This window comes from Pseudopodoces humilis, chromosome 11 (assembly GCF_049639895.1).
Source record: "Pseudopodoces humilis isolate 2021_Gansu_Grassland_sample_001 chromosome 11, ASM4963989v1, whole genome shotgun sequence".
Taxonomy (NCBI): Eukaryota; Metazoa; Chordata; class Aves; order Passeriformes; family Paridae; genus Pseudopodoces; species Pseudopodoces humilis.
In genome coordinates this window covers 13,804,702-13,823,038 of record NC_142210.1, presented here as the reverse complement: position 1 = coordinate 13,823,038, position 18,337 = coordinate 13,804,702, and the positions used below count along the sequence as shown (strand labels likewise).

The 18,337-nt window shown below is 45.1% G+C and overlaps 1 protein-coding gene across 3 annotated transcripts in view; it reads right to left on the bottom strand.

Annotated features, from left to right (window-relative positions):
• FGF12 (fibroblast growth factor 12) overlaps positions 1–18,337 on the bottom strand; it is a 232,518-nt gene that overhangs the window by 120,966 nt on the left and 93,215 nt on the right. Inside the window, exon 1 of one of the 3 annotated variants that reach the window (XM_088060967.1) lies at positions 17,343–17,478. The exons of the other annotated variants lie outside the window; for them this stretch is intronic. Coding sequence (XP_087917093.1) covers positions 17,343–17,430 — 88 coding nt within the window. The 5' untranslated portion in view covers positions 17,431–17,478. Of the gene's footprint in view, positions 1–17,342; positions 17,479–18,337 lie in introns of those variants that run through there. 3 annotated transcript variants of the gene reach the window in all.

Here is an 18,337-nt window from a genome sequence, read left to right as displayed (position 1 = left end):
TATTTTGAATGACAAAAATAGCAGAATAAAAACCCAAAATGCTTGAACTGCAGAATCATTTATAGCAGCACGCTGGCTGCTCTGGGTATGCACTTGTGATGAACATACCAACACTGTTACTGCTGCTGGACCTAGCTAGACTAAAGAAAATATGCAAATCTCTGTTCTGCAAATCCCCAGATTCACTACAAACATCCTAAAGAGAAAAAAAGAAAACTGCTACTACCACAAAGGCCCAGAGAGGTATCAGTCCAGTGATTGCTAATGCACACTCCAAGAAGCAGCATCATGGTGAGATGTTACTCACAAAGGTGACTCACTCAAGGAGGGGACAGAGGTGATGCAGAGCCCTAAGCTGGAGCTCCAAGCTCTGCAGTGTGAGGGACTTGTCAAGCCTCAGTGTCTGAGACTCCAAGGAGGCTGTCACTGCTGACCTATGATCACCCAAAGAAGCATAACACAAGACTTAAACAGAGGGGAATGCAACCACCACAGCTACAAGCCTCTCTTGTAACCACGAGGGGCCAATACTCCCAGGTAGCCCTCAGGCACCAAACATGCCCTGCTCTCCAAACAGGACCACTCAGGGTCAGGGTAGTTCCTACCCCACCACAGCACCACCCCATCTCTTCTCCCACTTCAGCCCCTTATCAGTGGTTCAAAGGACTCCAGACAAGAGATGTAGGTCTGACAAACATCCTGCTTCTGGGGCACCGACAAACCTCTCCTCTGTTCTGTGTGCTGTCCAAAGGACTGAACCACACAAGATACCCTGCACTCATGTCTTTCCAAAACATACCTCACCCCTGCCCAAACCTTTCTGCTAATGCTAGCAGGCTTATGACACAGCCAGAGAGAGCTCACCCCAGGCACTACAGGCAGTGGGAACACATGAACAAATACATACAGACTCACCTGCCATTCATTTCCTGACAGAGTGCAATTTGTAAAGCAACACTGCTCCTACATCCTCAAACATTTAGGGAAAGACTTTTTCCATAAGTAAAAATGCACCTGCACTTTGCCAGAGGAGAATTAGATGTAAAAAATATCCCATGGAAAGATCCTTCCTTTTTTCAGAAAAAAATGTCACCTTTTCCCCAACAGACCAAGATGTTGATCCTTTTTTTTTTTTATTATTTAGGAAGTTATGTCGTCATGGGGAAAAAACCAAACCCAAATCAAAATGTTGTCTTCTCCCAGCTCTCCCCTCTGCATCACACACTAGGGCAGCAGTTTCTAAAGAACTTTTTGAATCTTTGGGAACAAAGCCAGAAAGTATTCCCCTTGCCCTGCAGACTGCTGGGCTCAAATTATTTAGTGGATTATCTCTTTCTGATTAAAGGATTTTGGCTCATGTTCAGAGATGTTACAGTCCTTCCCATGATGGGTCCTATTTACTAAGCTACCTCAGCAATTGATGCAAGTGTAAATGCTTGGAGAAAGAGGGACTAGACACTAATTTGAGTTTGGTCCCGTATACTTCTGTGAAATGCTGCCAGGCCATGGTGGGTTTGGGTGTAAGTTGGCCACAAAATAAAGGAGAAGCACTCATGGACTTTTTTTTTACCTCATCAATGGTTTCTTTTTCTGAATTATATGAAAACAAAAAAATAAAGCCTCATGTCCAGAGTTGTAATTAATTACAACAAAGTCATATAATTGTAGAGTATTTTGAATTGGAAAGGACCCATAGGAATCACTGAATCAAGGTCTCAGGAACCTTCAGATAGAAGCAAAGGCAAAAATATATATTTGTACTTCTGATGCATCTTTTCTTAACAGCTGTTCTACCTAAGTATTTATCCTACAACTCTGGCTTCTCTGGAAGAATACAATAAAACACCATTTAATGAATTCACCTTAAATTAAAATCAATCAACTAAACAACATGCTGCATCTACCCAGCTTACCAGGAGGACTTTCAAGCCCTCTCTCACAAAACCTGTCAGAGATGGGGTACAGCTGCTGCCTCTGTTATCCTTTCAGTCTTGTCACAGCCCAGGGGTTTTCTTTGCAAGGCACAGGTGTCATGTGGGCAGGAGGAAGAGGGCTCTCATGCTCCAGAGCACCCATCTTCCTGGCCAACATTTTTCCAGCCCTAATGGGATGGGATTCATAGCACTGCATACCCTGCACTTAAAAATAACCACTGAAGGTGGTTAGAAAGATTTATGCCTTTCAGCAAGTATCTTGCTTCCTTCCAGCCTGTGTATGAGCGATCTCCTGACACAGCACAGAAACATGTTTATTTTAGGAACAGAGTGTCGTCACCCTTTTCACAAGGGCCATCCTAAACCTGATCAGGTGCCTTTGCTCCACCATTTGTCTCAAATTCCAGGCCAATCATGGAGCCCCAGTGGCCAGGAAGCTCCAGGATGCCAGGCTGGCCAGGTCTCCACAGCCCACTGCTGGGTGTAGGTTGGGGTTTTGCTGGGATAATACACTGCTGGGGTAAGTGACCTTGGTTTGCTTCAACATGCAGCCAAATGAAGCTGCTTGTGAGAGCCTCCACCTGGCATTTTTTGCATTTGTAACCTTTTTGCCCTTCCAGGGGGCAGACAGAGTTCCTTTTAAGATTCAGGCTGCATGCTGGTGAGCGCTCCAAATGCGCAAGAACTTGCATTTCCAATGGAAAATGAAAATGCCTGAGTCACCATTTTATCAGGCACTGAATAAGAACAAATTTATTTTTTTCATGCCTATAATTACATGTTTGGAAGGGGCTGGAGCAGCTCTCAGAATGAGGAGGGAAGATGCTTGAGCAAGCTGTGCTAATGGAGAGGGCCTTTGGTTGGACAGAGCAGGGAGAAGAGCAGCGCTAGGGACAGAAGAAACTGATGCTCCCTGACAAAAACGTTCTGCTTGCTCCTTTCCAAAGTTCTTCCTCACAGCAAAATAAATGTTTGTACTTTGAAAAGGATCAAAAAGACTGGGCAGGAAAAAACCAAAGGTTTTGATTGGTGTGGGGGACTTTTTGGAAAGGATACTACATTCCTTTAATTAAACTAGTCCCTACCTAGGCCAGGAACAAGCAAGTACAAACAAGAATCATCATCCCCACTTAAATTCATTAATTTTCCAGCATTTCCTAACTAGCAGACAGGTCAGGATTGACATATTTTGTCTCATCCATAGAAATTGTTCCTTCTCAACAAGGAGATAGAGCACAGAAGAAAATAACAAACGACACTGTCGGTATCACTCCTGACATATCGTTGTATCTGGGTGTTTGTTCTTGGCAGTTCAGTGCCTGCCACATTGCACGACCCCTCCACCAGGCAGCTGTCAATACTGGGAAAATTGAGTTTACTCTAAATGAGAGGCCACAGCCAATAAGCAATCAGGCAGTGCGTGCTCTCCATCCCATGACTAATGAGCCAGGGGATATTTTTCTTCTGTACACTGCCATGGCTCTCCCACCTCTGCAGCTGCAGGTCTGAGTCACACCCCAGACTGGAAGGTACACCTAATCTTTAGATTTGAGTTGTACCTCAGAATGGAGAACATTTCAGGAGCAATAAACACAACGTGAATGTCACTGGGAGTGGGGCAGTGCACCATTGCTTCAAACCCAGGTATGTGGGAGTAGCTGTGAACAGGGGCAATTCCACCTATTCTTCTCCCTGCCTCAGGCTGCACCTTTCCTGCTGATTCCCTCCCAACAGCAGCGGCACGTGATGACTCGGGTAAAGCCAGTTTGATTAAAAGCAATTCATTATAAAAATAATGAATAATAAAAATAGGTTAGTTTCCCACTGGCTTAATTCCCAGCAGCAGCACTGGGAGGGAATAAGAGTATTGCCCCCAGAGGTTGGGTTCACAAGCCCATTCCCTTCTCTTACCCAGCAATGAAGCCACTGAGGAACTGCAGCCTTGATACCATGCTCCTACAAAAAGGACTCCAAATCAGCTCAAAGATGTCTTGAGCTGATATGCCCTTCAAATCCCTAACCTGAACCAGGTTTCTCAGCTTCCCTGAAGAGAATACTCTAGAGACTCATCTATCTTACCCTCTTAATTCATCACATGTTTAAAACAAAGCAAAATGAAACAATTCCACCCTGTCACCAATAAATGTCCCCTGTGAGCAGAGGTTTCCTCAGGAGGGAGTAAGAGACCTGACAGATGAGAGCTGTAATGTTTGTGCACACCTGGAAACTACTTAAATATTGCTATGGCCATGTAAGAGTCTATAGTTTCCAGTGAGATCTGACTCTCTAAATTGCAAGATCAACAATTTAGATGAAAGAACCTCTTTTACGTTGCATCAAGTGGACTTGAGAAGGAAGCAGAAGGGAATAATCATTCTCAGCCTTTTAACAAACACCTGAAAGTGGAGAGGTAAGAGATGAAAGGATATCAGTAAACATATTACCAAATTAAACTTCCATGGGTAATATTTAGACATCATAAAAGTTGGCACCTTAATCAGGAGGGAGAGAAAACAGATCAGAAAAAGACAGAAGTCTCCATCAGTCGGTTCTCAGATGGCCATTTCCAGTGGCAATCATGCTAATTGCACACACAAATTAGGCAAATGATCATGAATGTATTTTTCAAAATCAAGCCCCATTTATGTTAGTCTCACAAGAGTTTCCAATCAACAGTTTTCAATTGCAAATACAGAACAGTTTAGTCATCAAAAAGCAAAAGGATGAAGAATGTACTGAACACGAAAGGAAAACAATCTCTTCCCTCTCTTTCCCATATTTCTGTAGCCAATTCCTTCTGAACATTTAAAAGAACATTTTCTATTGACACAAGACATAAAAATACTTTGGTTTAATGAGTTCTGCTCATCTTAAAATTACGGAGAGAAAAATGTAAATGCACAATACAGTACTTCAAGTAGCTTTGAGGGGGTTATTAGCAAAGTATGAACATGGCTATCAATCATCACACATACTGACTGATGCTAATGTTCTTCATGGGAATGTAAATAATTGCTTCAAAAGCATAATATGCCCCTTCATCATTAAAATCACTTAGCTGTTATAATTCACCTAGCTTGAGCAATGAAAATACAATCAGCTTTCTTTCTCTGAATAAGCACAGTTTTAGCAAATCACTTAAGCACGGGCTTAAAATTAACTAGCTGATTGAGGTCACAGCCCACTTTGCCTATCTGTTAACACACTGTTGCAGGTAATATAGAGAGGATAAGCAAACCCCAACAACAGTTAAAAACCCCTTTTTCCTCTGAAATCTACCTCCTGAGATACCACTGTTAACCTTTAGTGTGCAGAAGCTGTTAACTCTGAGCCTTTTAGAGAGCCCTTTATGCTGTTGCTGATTCGGCATTAGAAACCTTCACTGAGCAAGGCTCTCTTGGGAGGAATGGAAGGACAGGGCACTTGTTATCCATCACTGAGCTATTCCAGCTGCTGCCTGGCACTTACTAACGCTGCAGGCCTTGGCTTACCAGGTCATACTTAACCCTTAGAAAGCAATTGCCTTCATCTGTTTCTCTTAATAAGTTGCCAGCATATTCTCCTTGGCAAGCTGCACTCCTAACTGAACATTAAATACTTTTACATGAGAAATCTGTAATGTGTGTACTTTTAATGGGTGCTTACTGAATGGCTGGGAGTCTCAAATGCCTATTAAAGCATAAATAAGGAATATCAACTGTACTCTAAAATTCTCACAGTGCGTCTTCTCCTAAATATTCTCTTCAATACCCTTTCCCCACTTCCAGTGTACAGACAGAGCACTATTAAACAGCTTCGAGACTTACAGTCCTTCAGTTGTCCACACAGGTCCTGGGTTAGTCCCAGAGGTAGTTTGCAAAGAAGGCAGAATTGTCTCCACACTTCAGACAGGCGATAAGGCAGAGAAAGGTTTGGTGGCACCCAAGGTGGAGTTATGTGCAGATACCCACAGCCTAAATGTAAGGCTGAGCAGCTCTCCCTGGCTTTCCCTACACTCAGTGGAGATCTTGTCAGTGCAATCAGTGGGGTTTAAGCTGCAGCTCATTTCACAGTGCAGATGTATACGAAAACAGGAGTTGGATTTCCATGGTCCTTGTGGGTCCCTTCCAGCTTGGGATATTCTATGAAAGGACCTCAGTTACCCCCCAGGTATCCTGGGAGATTTCTCTCCTCTGGATGTGAGGGGAAGCATCTCACATCAGAGTGGAACCAGCTCGTTCACTCTTGCCCTGGTCCATGGGCAGCCAGCTGCCAGCACAGCTCATCATGCCAAACAGAGCTCAAAGCATCCAAAAGCTGAAATCGTGTCTCAAGGTGATCCCCCACGCTTCGTCACACACAGCGCTTCCGGCACGGCCATCCTCATCTCCTGACGTGGCTCAATGGCTCACTGAGGCTGTGTCCACCCACAGCTTGACATGCTACTTTAATCACAAGCTTGTAGGGACTGACAGCTACAGAACTCATCATTTGGCTATAACAGCCTACTCACCATCCTGCTTTCCTTTCTGTACCCCACATGACAACTGCTGTCTCTCCAGATTAATTGACCACAATGTTTTTGAGCCCCTGGGCATAAAGAAAAGCAATGCCTTACTTGAGGCAAGAGTGCTGTTGTACTCCTTTCATTACAACAAGCATTTACTCTAACTGGGAATGGTTTAGAGAGAGGCAATAAGAAGATCCAAGACTCTTCAAACTGTGAGAGATGTCTTAGCAGGAGTATGCTTCTGGTCTCTGCAATCACAAATAGCACAAGAGGAGGATGGGGTCTGTTTTTCACTATCTTGTTCAGTACTGGTCTCTGGAAAGCCTCAACCCAAGCTAGCATGAATCAAGTTCAAAACAAAGGAAAAGAGAGGCTTCTTCATGTAACAGGTCTGGGGAAATCCTTTCCACAGGACACTATGATGCTAAAAATGTACATGAACTCAAGGGGAGACTGGTCAAGTACACTGAAGAAAAATCCACTGAGAACTCTTACGTACATTGAACCATGTCTGACTCAGATAATTTTCTAAGCTGAAAATAGCTAGCAGCTGGGAGAGCATTTGGGGGACAGATCATATTTTCTTACTCTTTCCTAACTGTTTGCTGTAGATGGAGAAGGCATTTGGGCTAGATGGACACTTTATTCTGGCCCAGATTGATTGCTCCTACATTTTTCTTTAAATTTATGCTAATTCCCTATATCTTTAAATTGGTGACTTTTCAGAGGTTTCCTTTGTTTTTTTCCAAATAATTCTTTCCAGGCTACACTAAACCCAATGAAGATCTGTCTCTACAACACAACACCATTGTGGATAAAGCAGAGATGAAGTAGGGAGTAAGACATATTGGCTCTTAGTCTCAAAGCTTAATGAGCAATTTTAGAAGTGCTAAAACAGAAGACTGTCCTTTGGCAGTTAGTGGGGCAACATGTTCTCGCTGAGTAACAAGCACATCATTCCTCTAACGTTTATCCCAATCCCAGCAGCATTTAGCAGCCAAATGAACAACATTCCCATAAATAATAGAGATTCAATGCCTTCCTCTCCTCCTCTTCTACTGACTGGGAGCAAAGAAGCAGCAGGGAGCCTGAGAGTTGTAGTGAGTCTGGAGCTCACACGAGTGAGCGGGGGATAGGAGAAAAAAGAGAAGCGATGCCTTTGGGCTGGGTGAGCAGGATTTACTAGGCCTTTGTCCCCGCTGTGGGTGGGAATTAGACCCATAACTGTCTTCCCAACATACTTCAGGGCTCTGCATTTCTCTCTTTGCACCCTGCCAGTCCCTTGTCAAAACTCCACTTTCTTATTGAAACCCTATTCTTCAGTGGCCATGAACATAAGCAGTGAGTAGACACAGCCTTATGCCAGGACAGTCCTTAGCACAGTCCCCAAGAGGCACCCGTGGCTGTTTCATAAAGCAATGTGCCTGTCTGGATCTTTCTGCCAGTTTGGAGTTGTTGATTTTTTCTCACTACTAACAAAGAAAAGCCTCTGGTTTGGGTATTTTTATATTTAGCACACTATCATTTAGAAAGTGCATTTTCTGACCTTTGCTGGGAGGTGGGAGCATCACCCTTCCATACAGCATGTTAGACAGAGAGGTATTGACCCAAAGGGCACAAGCTGTGAGTGAATAAGAGAGAAGCTCTCACAGGAGCACTCTTAGCAAGCCCCACCACCTGCCAGAAACACCAAACAAGTGGGAAATTTATTCACTAAAGTGTTTCCTCAGGAAAGGACACGTTCACATTTGATTGTCCTCATACACCATCTGAAGAAATTTGATTATTCTAACTCTAACCTATTCTAACCTCAAAAACAAAGCCCCAAACCAACCCTACAACACAGATACATTGTCTTCTCAGCCAAGGTGCTGCTATGAACGAGCTGCAGGGCAGAAACAGATCTCCAGCAAAATGTTTTAAGATGTGTGTCAGCCATTTAGCAGGGAAGAGGAGGGGCAGGGAGAGTGCATTTCATTACTGAGCAGCCTGCACACATCTGGGAGCATGATTTATATTCCCACAACTGCCTCTTCAGGTTAAGGGTGAGCACAGTAAAGGATTCATCACAGAAACTCCAGCAAATGCAGAAACAGAGAAAAAAGCAAACCAGGTTTCTTTGTCTTATCCATTAAAGGTAAATTACAGTTATTAGAGAGGAACACCCAAGCACAGCCACAGGACATTAAGCCATATGTGAATATTTAAATACTTATTTGTCTGATCAGCCAACTGAATATTTACAAAGATTATACCCTGTTTTCACTGAGCATAAACACCTGGGGAAATCAGCCTTTCAAAAACAACACCTAACAGTCTCTCCAGCCTCACAAATAACACCACCCAGGATACCCTTCCTGGATATGCTCTTCCTAAACTGAAGCAGCAGGGAAGTAAAGGGCCTGAGCACACAGAACTGAGAGCAAGGAGAGCAGCATGCACTGTGGTGTAGGAAGGTGTCCCAGTCCGTCAGGGTCTGTGCCTGAATTTCACTGCTGTGCTTCAACATAGGCTCACGTGCCTCTCTCTCTGCCACCAAAATGCCACAGAAGAGGATAAAGAATGGCAACACTAAGTCACAGGAACTCAGAAAATAGTGGCAGCACGTTGGCTGTCCAGTCCCACCAGCAGTAGAATCATTATTTTCTTTGGTTTGGTTTTCATGTCACATTGCAACAAAAGAGGAAATCCAGAGCTTGAGAAGGAACTTGCAGCACGGAGGACCAACCGTTCCAGTGGTTTTCTGCAGACACACCAACATCATAGAGAGGCTTGAGCATTGTGGAGTGTCATGGACACTTGTGATCCTTGTGCTTTTCCAGTTTGAATGCTCTGTGCAAGCATGTCTGGCTGTACCCCCATGCCCCATAAGGAAGATTTCTATTGCCTGTCCTTCCCTCTGGACATTGGATCCTTCCAGCAGACCTCCCCATCCTGAAAATCAGTAAGGCAGAGGAGGGAACACCAGTCTGGGTACTCCTATCCACAAAGCAAGCACAGCATATTTAGCTACATTTTTAAGGCAGTTTCACTAGAAGTTCCCCTTTCTCCATTCCTCTTTTTCGGTGCTCTTAGCTCCTTATTCCACTCCCATGCTCATGTAGACCTCCCACTCTGTCCATGTCCTTTCCACCCACTGTATGTTGAAGTTTTGAATTTTAATCACTTCTATATGCTTCTGTATGCCCACACACATGCATTTTCCTACTCCTGGACCTTTTCTCTGCAGGACCCAGCATTTCCTCTTCATCCCACCCACAGTCCCTGCAGGTAAACTTGCACAGTCCACGGCACATCAAAGAAGTCTATTTGAGAAGACAACCTTAAACAAGGGCTAAAAAGTTGGGAACAAATTGACTTTTTCTCCCAATCCCAACACAGTGCCAGGGCTTTTGTTCTCTCAACATCTTGTCCTATCTCCCCAAGGACCAGCAACCCCAGCAGGTGGGCATCAGGTGTAGGAGCCCAGGGACCTGGCCAGTGCACTCACTCCTCAGATCAAACACTCCTGACCTACAGCAAATGGATGTCCCAGCTGGTCCCACACACAGCTGGGGCCTCATAAAAACACTCGCTGAGAAACCAGCAAGGCAAATAGAGGAAGGGGCAGCTGAAACTCCCCACCTCAGCTCTGCCAGAGCTGAACAATGACTTCAGTCATGTTGCCTCATCCTACTGTACTTACTGTTACCCTCCATGCCCATGGCAGCAAAAGCAAACTGATTAGGACTGAGCAGCAACTGCTGGGCCATGCACAAGTGAGTCTTCAAGTGAACAAATGGCTGTGAGTGCACATTAAAAGCAGGAAGAGAACACTAATAAGGAAACAATTATTTCCTCTTTTTTTAAACAGATTTTTTCCTATTCTTTCCTCTTATCTGGAACAAACAAAGCTTTGAGGGAACAAATACAATTCCAGAGACAATCCACGTTTTGGATACTGGAAGTATTTGGTACCAACTTCTGGAAAACAAAACAATGATAATGACTCACGCTGGGGCTGGGGGTGGCTCATCACAAATTTAGCAGCAGCTTCCATGCTCCCAGCTGAGATTGGCTTTGCTGGGTTGTTTTCACAGATCCCCAGGACTGCAATTTAGCACATGCAAATCGGCCCAGCAGCCAATTGCAGCCACCATGCTAGAAAGGCATAAACATGCCATTTAGAAAAATGCTTTGCCATACAAAACATGATTACCTCCTTCCATGCCATTTCAGGCTATGGGAAGAAACACTATTTTTATTATTAAACATTACACATCTCTTTTCCTCCAAGGGGAAGAAGAATTATTTAAAGGCCTATTAAGCAAACATTATTCACACAACTGGAAGCTTTGCGCACTACCATTGCATCTGTGATCATCCCCTGGACTGGATGCTTATGAGGCCACAGCTCAATTCCTGTGTCCAGTTTTGGGCCCCTTACTTCAAGAAAGACACTGAGGTGCTCCATCCAGCTCCAGAACAGAGCTGGGGAAGAGTCTACAGAACAAGTCCTACGTGGCTGAGGGAGCCGGGGCTGTTTAACCTGGAGAAAGGGAGACTCAGAGGGGACCTTACTGCTCTCTACAGCTCCCTGACAGAAGGCTGTAGGGCAAGGTAAGGACAAGAGGAAATGGCCTGAAATTGCATTGGGGAGCTTTAGATTGTATCTTAGGAAAAATTTCTTCACTGAAAGAGTTTCTAAGCATTAGAAAAGGCTGCCCAGAGAAGTGGTAGAGTCACCATCCCTTGAGGTATTTAAGACATGCAGATGTGATGCTCAGTGGTGGATTTGGCAATGCTGGGTTAACAGTTGAACTCAGTAATCTTAGAGGTCTTTTACAACTGAAAAAAATATGTATTCTACAAGAAATCTCATCTAGTTTTCAGACCATGCTGAACTTTTGATGATATATGTACAACCTGGACTAAAAAATTTAAAACTAGCATCAGTTTGATAAAAAATTAAACAGGTTACTTCTGGAAAGCAGCAGAAAGGGCTATGGAAAGATAAGTGGCTTGGTTTTGAGACAAAGTTCAGTGAGCCAGAAGTAGATCACTCTCACAAACAAAGCAGGAAGATTTCAATTTCTTTAATGAACAGAGCTTTCCATCTGGGAACTGATGGCTGTGAAATACCTCCAGAGGGATCTGCTGGAAGCATAAAACGAGCCTACTGTCAATACTCTGTGGACAGGCAAAACAAGGGATGATACATTCCACTCATCTGAAACAATGGTTCTGGTTGGAACTAGGTACATGCATAGAGTTAAATATGCACTCAGATGGTTCAGTGAGCTGAGACTCTGGAGACTTCTGTCTCCAGAAGTACTCCTTGGTCTTTGACAGACGTGACCTAATGACAGTCAAACAGCTGTTAAGATGAAAGCATCTGCTCTGAAAGTCATCAACTTTAAATATCTGCCTTTGACCCCAGATTCTTCTGGTACTCTTCAAGTGGAAAAACAGGAACACAGTTTTATACACACAGTCATTCAGGAAAACCAATGGAAAAGCTGAAACATTATTTCATTATATTGTTGGTTAATATTTCCCATAAATCTTTTGGTTTATAATGCATCACAATTGTACATGGTGTTAAAGCTCAGACAAACTCTTTTTTCTTGGCTGAGAATGGGAAGTAAAGGAAGTTAAGCTTTATTCCTTTAAAAAACCATGCAAACTGTTAGGTGAGAAGTGCCATAAATCAGCCAGCATCTGCTTCAGAGTACTGTTTATCATCCTGATTACTTATGAAAATTCAAATGACTCTTATTTTGCTTGTATTTGCTCATTCACAGAAATTAAAACATTTTCCAAATATGACTCAATATCAGTGATACTCTGGTAGGACCAGACAAGTTTCAATATTCAGAAGACTGAGTGAAGATCCAGCAATTCCAGATGCCCAGCTCTGTAACCTCAAACATCTGTCTGACAGCTCTGCATTGCTAAGCCACTTTACACCCAGGGAGTTCCTGGACCTGCCTTTCTTTTGAAGATTTATGAAATAATTTATTGCAAACTGAAAAAAAATAGTCCTGCATAATATCAAAGACTTTCCTTTGCATAACTACACAGAACTGGCTGCAAGCACTTAAAAAAGTTATATGCATATAACTAAGTTCATTATCATTTATATCTCTGGCATTTTTGTATAATAGAAACCAAATAATTTCACCAAATAAAAACACTAAAAAATTCATAATTTCTAGCTCAGTAAGGACAGATTTTTTTACAAAGATGCACAAGCACTGTGGGCTTCCAGGAGAGATGCTCAGCCAATGTCTGCATGAGAGGGTTACTTCAGAATAAAGGAAAGTGTGGATTTAAAATGCTATAGCTATTCTTGAATAATACCCCAGAGGGGTGCTCCTGTTACAATAAAAAAGATTTTTCGGAGTTTTGTTTAATTCATTTCCCAGGTGAATTAAACTAAATCAGACAAAGGTATTCTTTCCATTAGCATATGCGTGTCAACAATAGACATTATCCCAGAACAGTACAGGTACTTCTACTGGTCAGCAAGTGTTACTTTTCCAAAAACACAAAACAGGAAGAGGGAGCCTGAACAAAATATGTGCTATAACAGTGGCAGAGAAAGGTGGGCAAGACACCTGGTGTGGGTGAATGTACTGATGACTCCCAGTCAGACCCCAGTGCTTCTCAGCCTTGGGACCCACTCCCAGCTCCAGCTCAGCACCACTGAGCCACTGTTCCCATCTCCCACCAGCAATGCACATCCACACTCTGAGCTGCCACAGATCAAAGCCTCTCCGTGCTCCCTGAACTCAGCAAGGAGCTGCAGCTTTCACTATCTGTCGCTCACATACACAGAGCTGTTGCTTCCAGTAATTTGAAGCTGAACTGTGCAGAATTTGCTGTACGCTGTAACTTGCTGTTTACTTGAATAAACAGCAGTGGGAAAATTTTCAAGAACTAGTGTATGTAAATAAAATGTAGATGGATGCACAGATGACTGCACAAGCAAACAAAGGAGCGCCTGTTCTGCTCATAAGCCAAATGCTATTCTTGAATATGCAATTGTACCTTCTATGTGTGTGATTCCATTTGCATCTGTAGATGTCTTGCACGTGCAGACACGTTATGGCAGTGCCCCAGATAGTCTCAGAGAAAATGCAAAGATGTATATGGGCAGCAACAGACTGGCTAATGGCAGAGGCACAGCCTGACCCTGCCTACCTAAACAAAATGCTTGTCCTGTTGCCCCAAATATCTAACTTAGTGTTGTGATGCCTGGAGAAATATGAAGACCTACTGTGCCAGACATAATTTTATTTGCCATAAAGCCAGCATCAGTCAGTATATTTCCAGGAGCATCTCCAAATTTCACCAGTATAAGACTCCCATGGAAGCCAAGTTCAGGATGAACTTTCAATATGAGCTTAATTTGTACTGAAGGCATCAATTTGCAAAATAGGGACTTAAACTGAGAAGTACTCTTATGAATGTTTGAGAATAGATCAGTCTCTGGATACAACCAAACCTCTACTACTGAAAATAAAGCTGAAAATGCATTGCTGCTGAATGCTGTTGCTGGTTGATGTGAGAAGTATCTGTGGTTTTAGCAATGATGCATCCCACAGGAGAGTCTGTACAGGAGCCAAGGGGAGGACGGGCATGAGACAGAACCACTCACAGAGCCAAGTAAATTCTTATGGAGGAAGACTGAAACACACTCGCTAGCAAAAATCTCCATGCTGCTGTTATGCAGTCTATGAGTACAAGGCCTTTTATATCAGAGTGGCTGCAAACCACGTACAGGTCACCCAAAATAGTTTTTCACAACTCTATTCACAGCTACAACAATGCAGTCATTATTTAATGTTTACCTTGAACTTAACACTGTAGTAGCTATCTGTTTCATAATTTTGTCTAGGAAGCCAAAAGAAAAAAAAAAAATCTGGACTGGCAAACCATATCACCTAAGCAAAGGGGAAAAGAGTGTTAGCAGAGAAAATAATTAAAGAAAAAAGCACTTAAAAAAATTAACTGTGGTTGCACCATCACAATGGGAAATATCTCTGTTCATGCAATCTCAGCTTGCAAACTCTGGAACGAAGATAACAAGTGAAGCACCTAAAAGATGATATAGGATGTTGCTGTGCTAAGATACTTGTGAAGAAGTTCACAAAGGAAGAGGATAAATCTCTTACTCTGCATTGCTATGAATTACTTGCACTTTTGTGGTGGTTTTGAGACCCATTAAGCCCCATTTTGCAAGGTGCTGTTCAATCAGCCATAGCCTGCCCCTAAGACAAGGTCTGCACACCTCAGAAGTGGAGCTTAAGAAAACAACAGGCTAGAGTTAGCTAAACTAAAGAAGTGAGAGGTCTTCACTAACAGTAAAGAAATCTTGCTAATATTTTTGCTAACATCACAATAGAGCTGTACAGTACTATACAACTACCTTCAACATTTCATGGTTTCTCTTTGAAGCATCATGCATTAGCTTCTGTTAAAATCAGGAGTGGTCTAAGGTTCTGAGTCAGCACAATACACAAATATGAATCTCACTTTAAAGGCGTGCTTACATCCTTATGAGTTGTTTGCATTAAAGAAAACACAGATATGAGGGAGGCAAAAGGCTTGGTCAATCTGTCAGAATAACTTCAGAGGATCAATGAGATGGAAGTATCTCCCAACACTGCCCCACCGCTGTTGTAGTCCATGTTTCCACAGTCCTTCCACTCCCATAATTTTATAATCCTTTTGCTGGCTTACATCTCGGACTGGCTTAGCCCCCAGTGCCATGCTGGGCACAGCACCGCACCTTTAGTGTTGTTCCCAGAGTATTCACCTGTCTCCTGGGTCACGCTCACCTTTTGAAGAAGTAGCAAGGAGATTTATCCTCCAGCAGGCCCACCCCAAAGTAACCCTTTTATAGGTGGAAGTTTACGTTTTTATTGTGTGATTTTCAAGAACATAAACCCCAGCCTTAATGGAAAATAAAAAAACACATCCAAGGAGAGGGAATGTATTTTAGCATCCTGACTCAAAACAACAGACCCATCTGGAGTAGTCAGGCTCATGGTGGCATGGGGCTAGTACCTGGAAAATAAGTTCAGCTGGAGATAACAATTGGAGATCATTCCCATAGACTGTCTTCTTACAGCACAACATCAGGAAATAAAAAGATTACACAATGTTCAGCATCATTCATCAGAACAGGGGAGGTAAGAAAGGACTCAGGCACCACATATGCATCAAGTACATTCCAACACAGGATCCACCTGTAAAGCCAAACCAGCTCAGCCGGGACACTATTAGGACAGAATCATTGACTTCTATTTCACTAAAGTTACAGCCTAGCATCCCCCATGGCCTGAACACCACCCCACTTTTATCAGTAGCTTATTGATCTCTTTACTGCTCCTGGTTTCCAAAAGACACAAACACACACAGCACTACGGTGAAAACTCCGTTACAGCTTTTCACTGAAAAGAGACCAGTGTGTGTAAACTGCTTCCACGTGCAGCCACAATCTATTCCATTTACTTTTCATATTGCTCTTCACAGCAAGGCAGAACATGCTTTGAAGGGAGTCCAGCATTTTCTCCCAAAGATTCCCCTGTTGCCATGAGCTTGTCACAGGCAGAAACCTGTACGTCAGTGTCATGAGAGGGAAGAGGCTACTGAGGCATAAACAGGTGGCTATACCATTAACAGCTTTTCCTTAGCAAGGCCATAAGGGAATCCAGGCCACCTCAGCAGCAGTGTTCCCCCAAGAACAGCCTTTCTCTTCATGAGAACACTGAGCATTTGCACTGGAGGCAAGGACATTTTTCTCTTCTAGCACCAAGATCTCACAAAAAAACCCCAACACAAGCATTACGAAAGAATACTCTAAAAGACATCCTCATAAGCATCCACTTAGTATCTTCTACACATCTTAATAATAACATCAATAACACGGGACTTAATTCCATAGGCATTTACCCAATGTTCTAGAGGGAAAGTCAGATTCATGAAAGAAACACATGCAGCACAGAAGAAATTGTAGAAACACTTTAAAAGCTTCAACAAGATCTAGGGGTAGCACCATACCAAACCAAGGCACTCATGCACTTATTTCCCTCTTCAAGTTCTCAGGGGAAGTGTTTAGGATCATGAATATCATTCAGAAATTCACCCCACTGTGCTTCCTTTCCATCCTAGTGAAATGCTCTCTCTCCAAGAGGCTAGGAGCTGAGAGAGGAGTTGAGTCTCCTCAGGCCCCTCATCAGGAGCAGGCTGGGATTTCTCTTTGCTTCTAAGTACATCCCCATTCAAAAACACATTCAACACCCTCCATCAGGAAACCACTGCAACATTACTACTACCAGAAGGACAAAGTACAGAGAGTCCTTACAGTGGAGCCAACCCTAGAGTTGTGTGGGACCACTGGCACTCTGGGGAAGGTTATCCCCATATTGGCCAGGTAGTAATGGGAGGCAAAGTTGGGGGTTCCGCGTGGGACGACAAATACAGGGTTCCCAAAAGAAGAAAAAGGACCTGAGTGGGCTGCAGGTGGGATAGGGAACAATAATCAGGGTCATGTGTGAGACGGGAATCTCTGTGAGAACAAAGGACGCACGTGGGGGCTCCGTGTGGGTGGGGGCTCCAGGCGGGATTAAGCACAGGGTGGGGTGGGGGCCAGGCCTCGGGTAGAGGGGGCCGGGTTGTGAATGAAGCGGGTGGGGATGCTGGGGGCGGTGGGGACCGGGGTGTGGGCGATGCCGAACTAACGCGGACTCGGTCCGGGGATGAGCGGCGGGGTCAGCACCGAGGACAGCGCCCGGCCCGTCCCGGCCACCTGTGCGCGGCGCCGGCGAGGCGGAGGCGCGGGGGACACGGCGGGGAAACGGGGCCAGCGCGGGCCGAGCGGCGGCCGGCCGGGAGCGAGGGCGGCGGGGACAAGGACGCGCGCTCCCCACCTGGGCTGTGGCTGGATCTCAGGCGCCTTCCACAGAGACACTGCAGCATATGCGAGCCTTTCTCCAGGAGAAGCCCGAGAATCCTCATGGATTTCACTTTGTGGCGCCCTCCCGCTCCTCGGAAAAGGGACCGGCCCCGGAGAACCGGCTCTCAGCGGCGGGGCGCCGGGCCCCCTCGCCGCCAAACTTCCCGGCCCATCGCCGCGGCCCCGCCGCGCCCGGGGGAGGGAGGGGGGCCCCGCCGCCACTTCTCGGGACTTGTCCGCCGGCGGAGGGCCGGCCGTGCCGGGAAGCGGGGCGGGCTGCCTGGAAGGACGTCAAGCCCTAGAAACACGCGCGGCCGGCTCCCAGCCCTGCCCCCTGCCGGCACAGCCCCCGCCGGGGCGGGCAGCGCCGCCGGGACCCCCCCGCTCCGCTCCGCTCCTCCGGCGGGGCTCTGCCCCCTGCCCCCGCCACCGGGCCCGGGCCCGCCGCGCTCAACTTCTGCGAGTCCCGGCGGGGAGGGAGGAGATGGCCCCGGCGGCCGGCACACCAACCCGGGGCAGGGCCGGTGACCGAGGGGGCCCGGCGATAAAAGGCACCGCGTGCCGGGGCACCGAGCGCGGCCCTCCCGGGGGCTGGAACCACGGGACCGGCAGTGGGGCCGGGAAGAAGAGACACCTCTGGTCTTAAATCACCGGGTGCGGCTGCCCAGACAGGGGTGCTCCTTCATGAGCACGCTGTAAACGAAGGAGCCTCCGTCTTTCCACCTACCGCAAGGCACCAGCCTCCTGCAAAGGGCGCTCCACTGAAACTCAAGGTACCCTTTTTTTTTTACCCATTTTTAAACTATTACTGTTACAGCGCTGCAGACTCAAACCTCAGTGTTGGCACTGCACAGAGAAAGGTAGGGCACTTATTTCACATGCAAGGATGGTTAGGGAAAAATGCTCTTCTTAGAACTGTCTCCAATTCATGAAATTACACAAAACCCACAACACGAGGCTGGAAAGCAC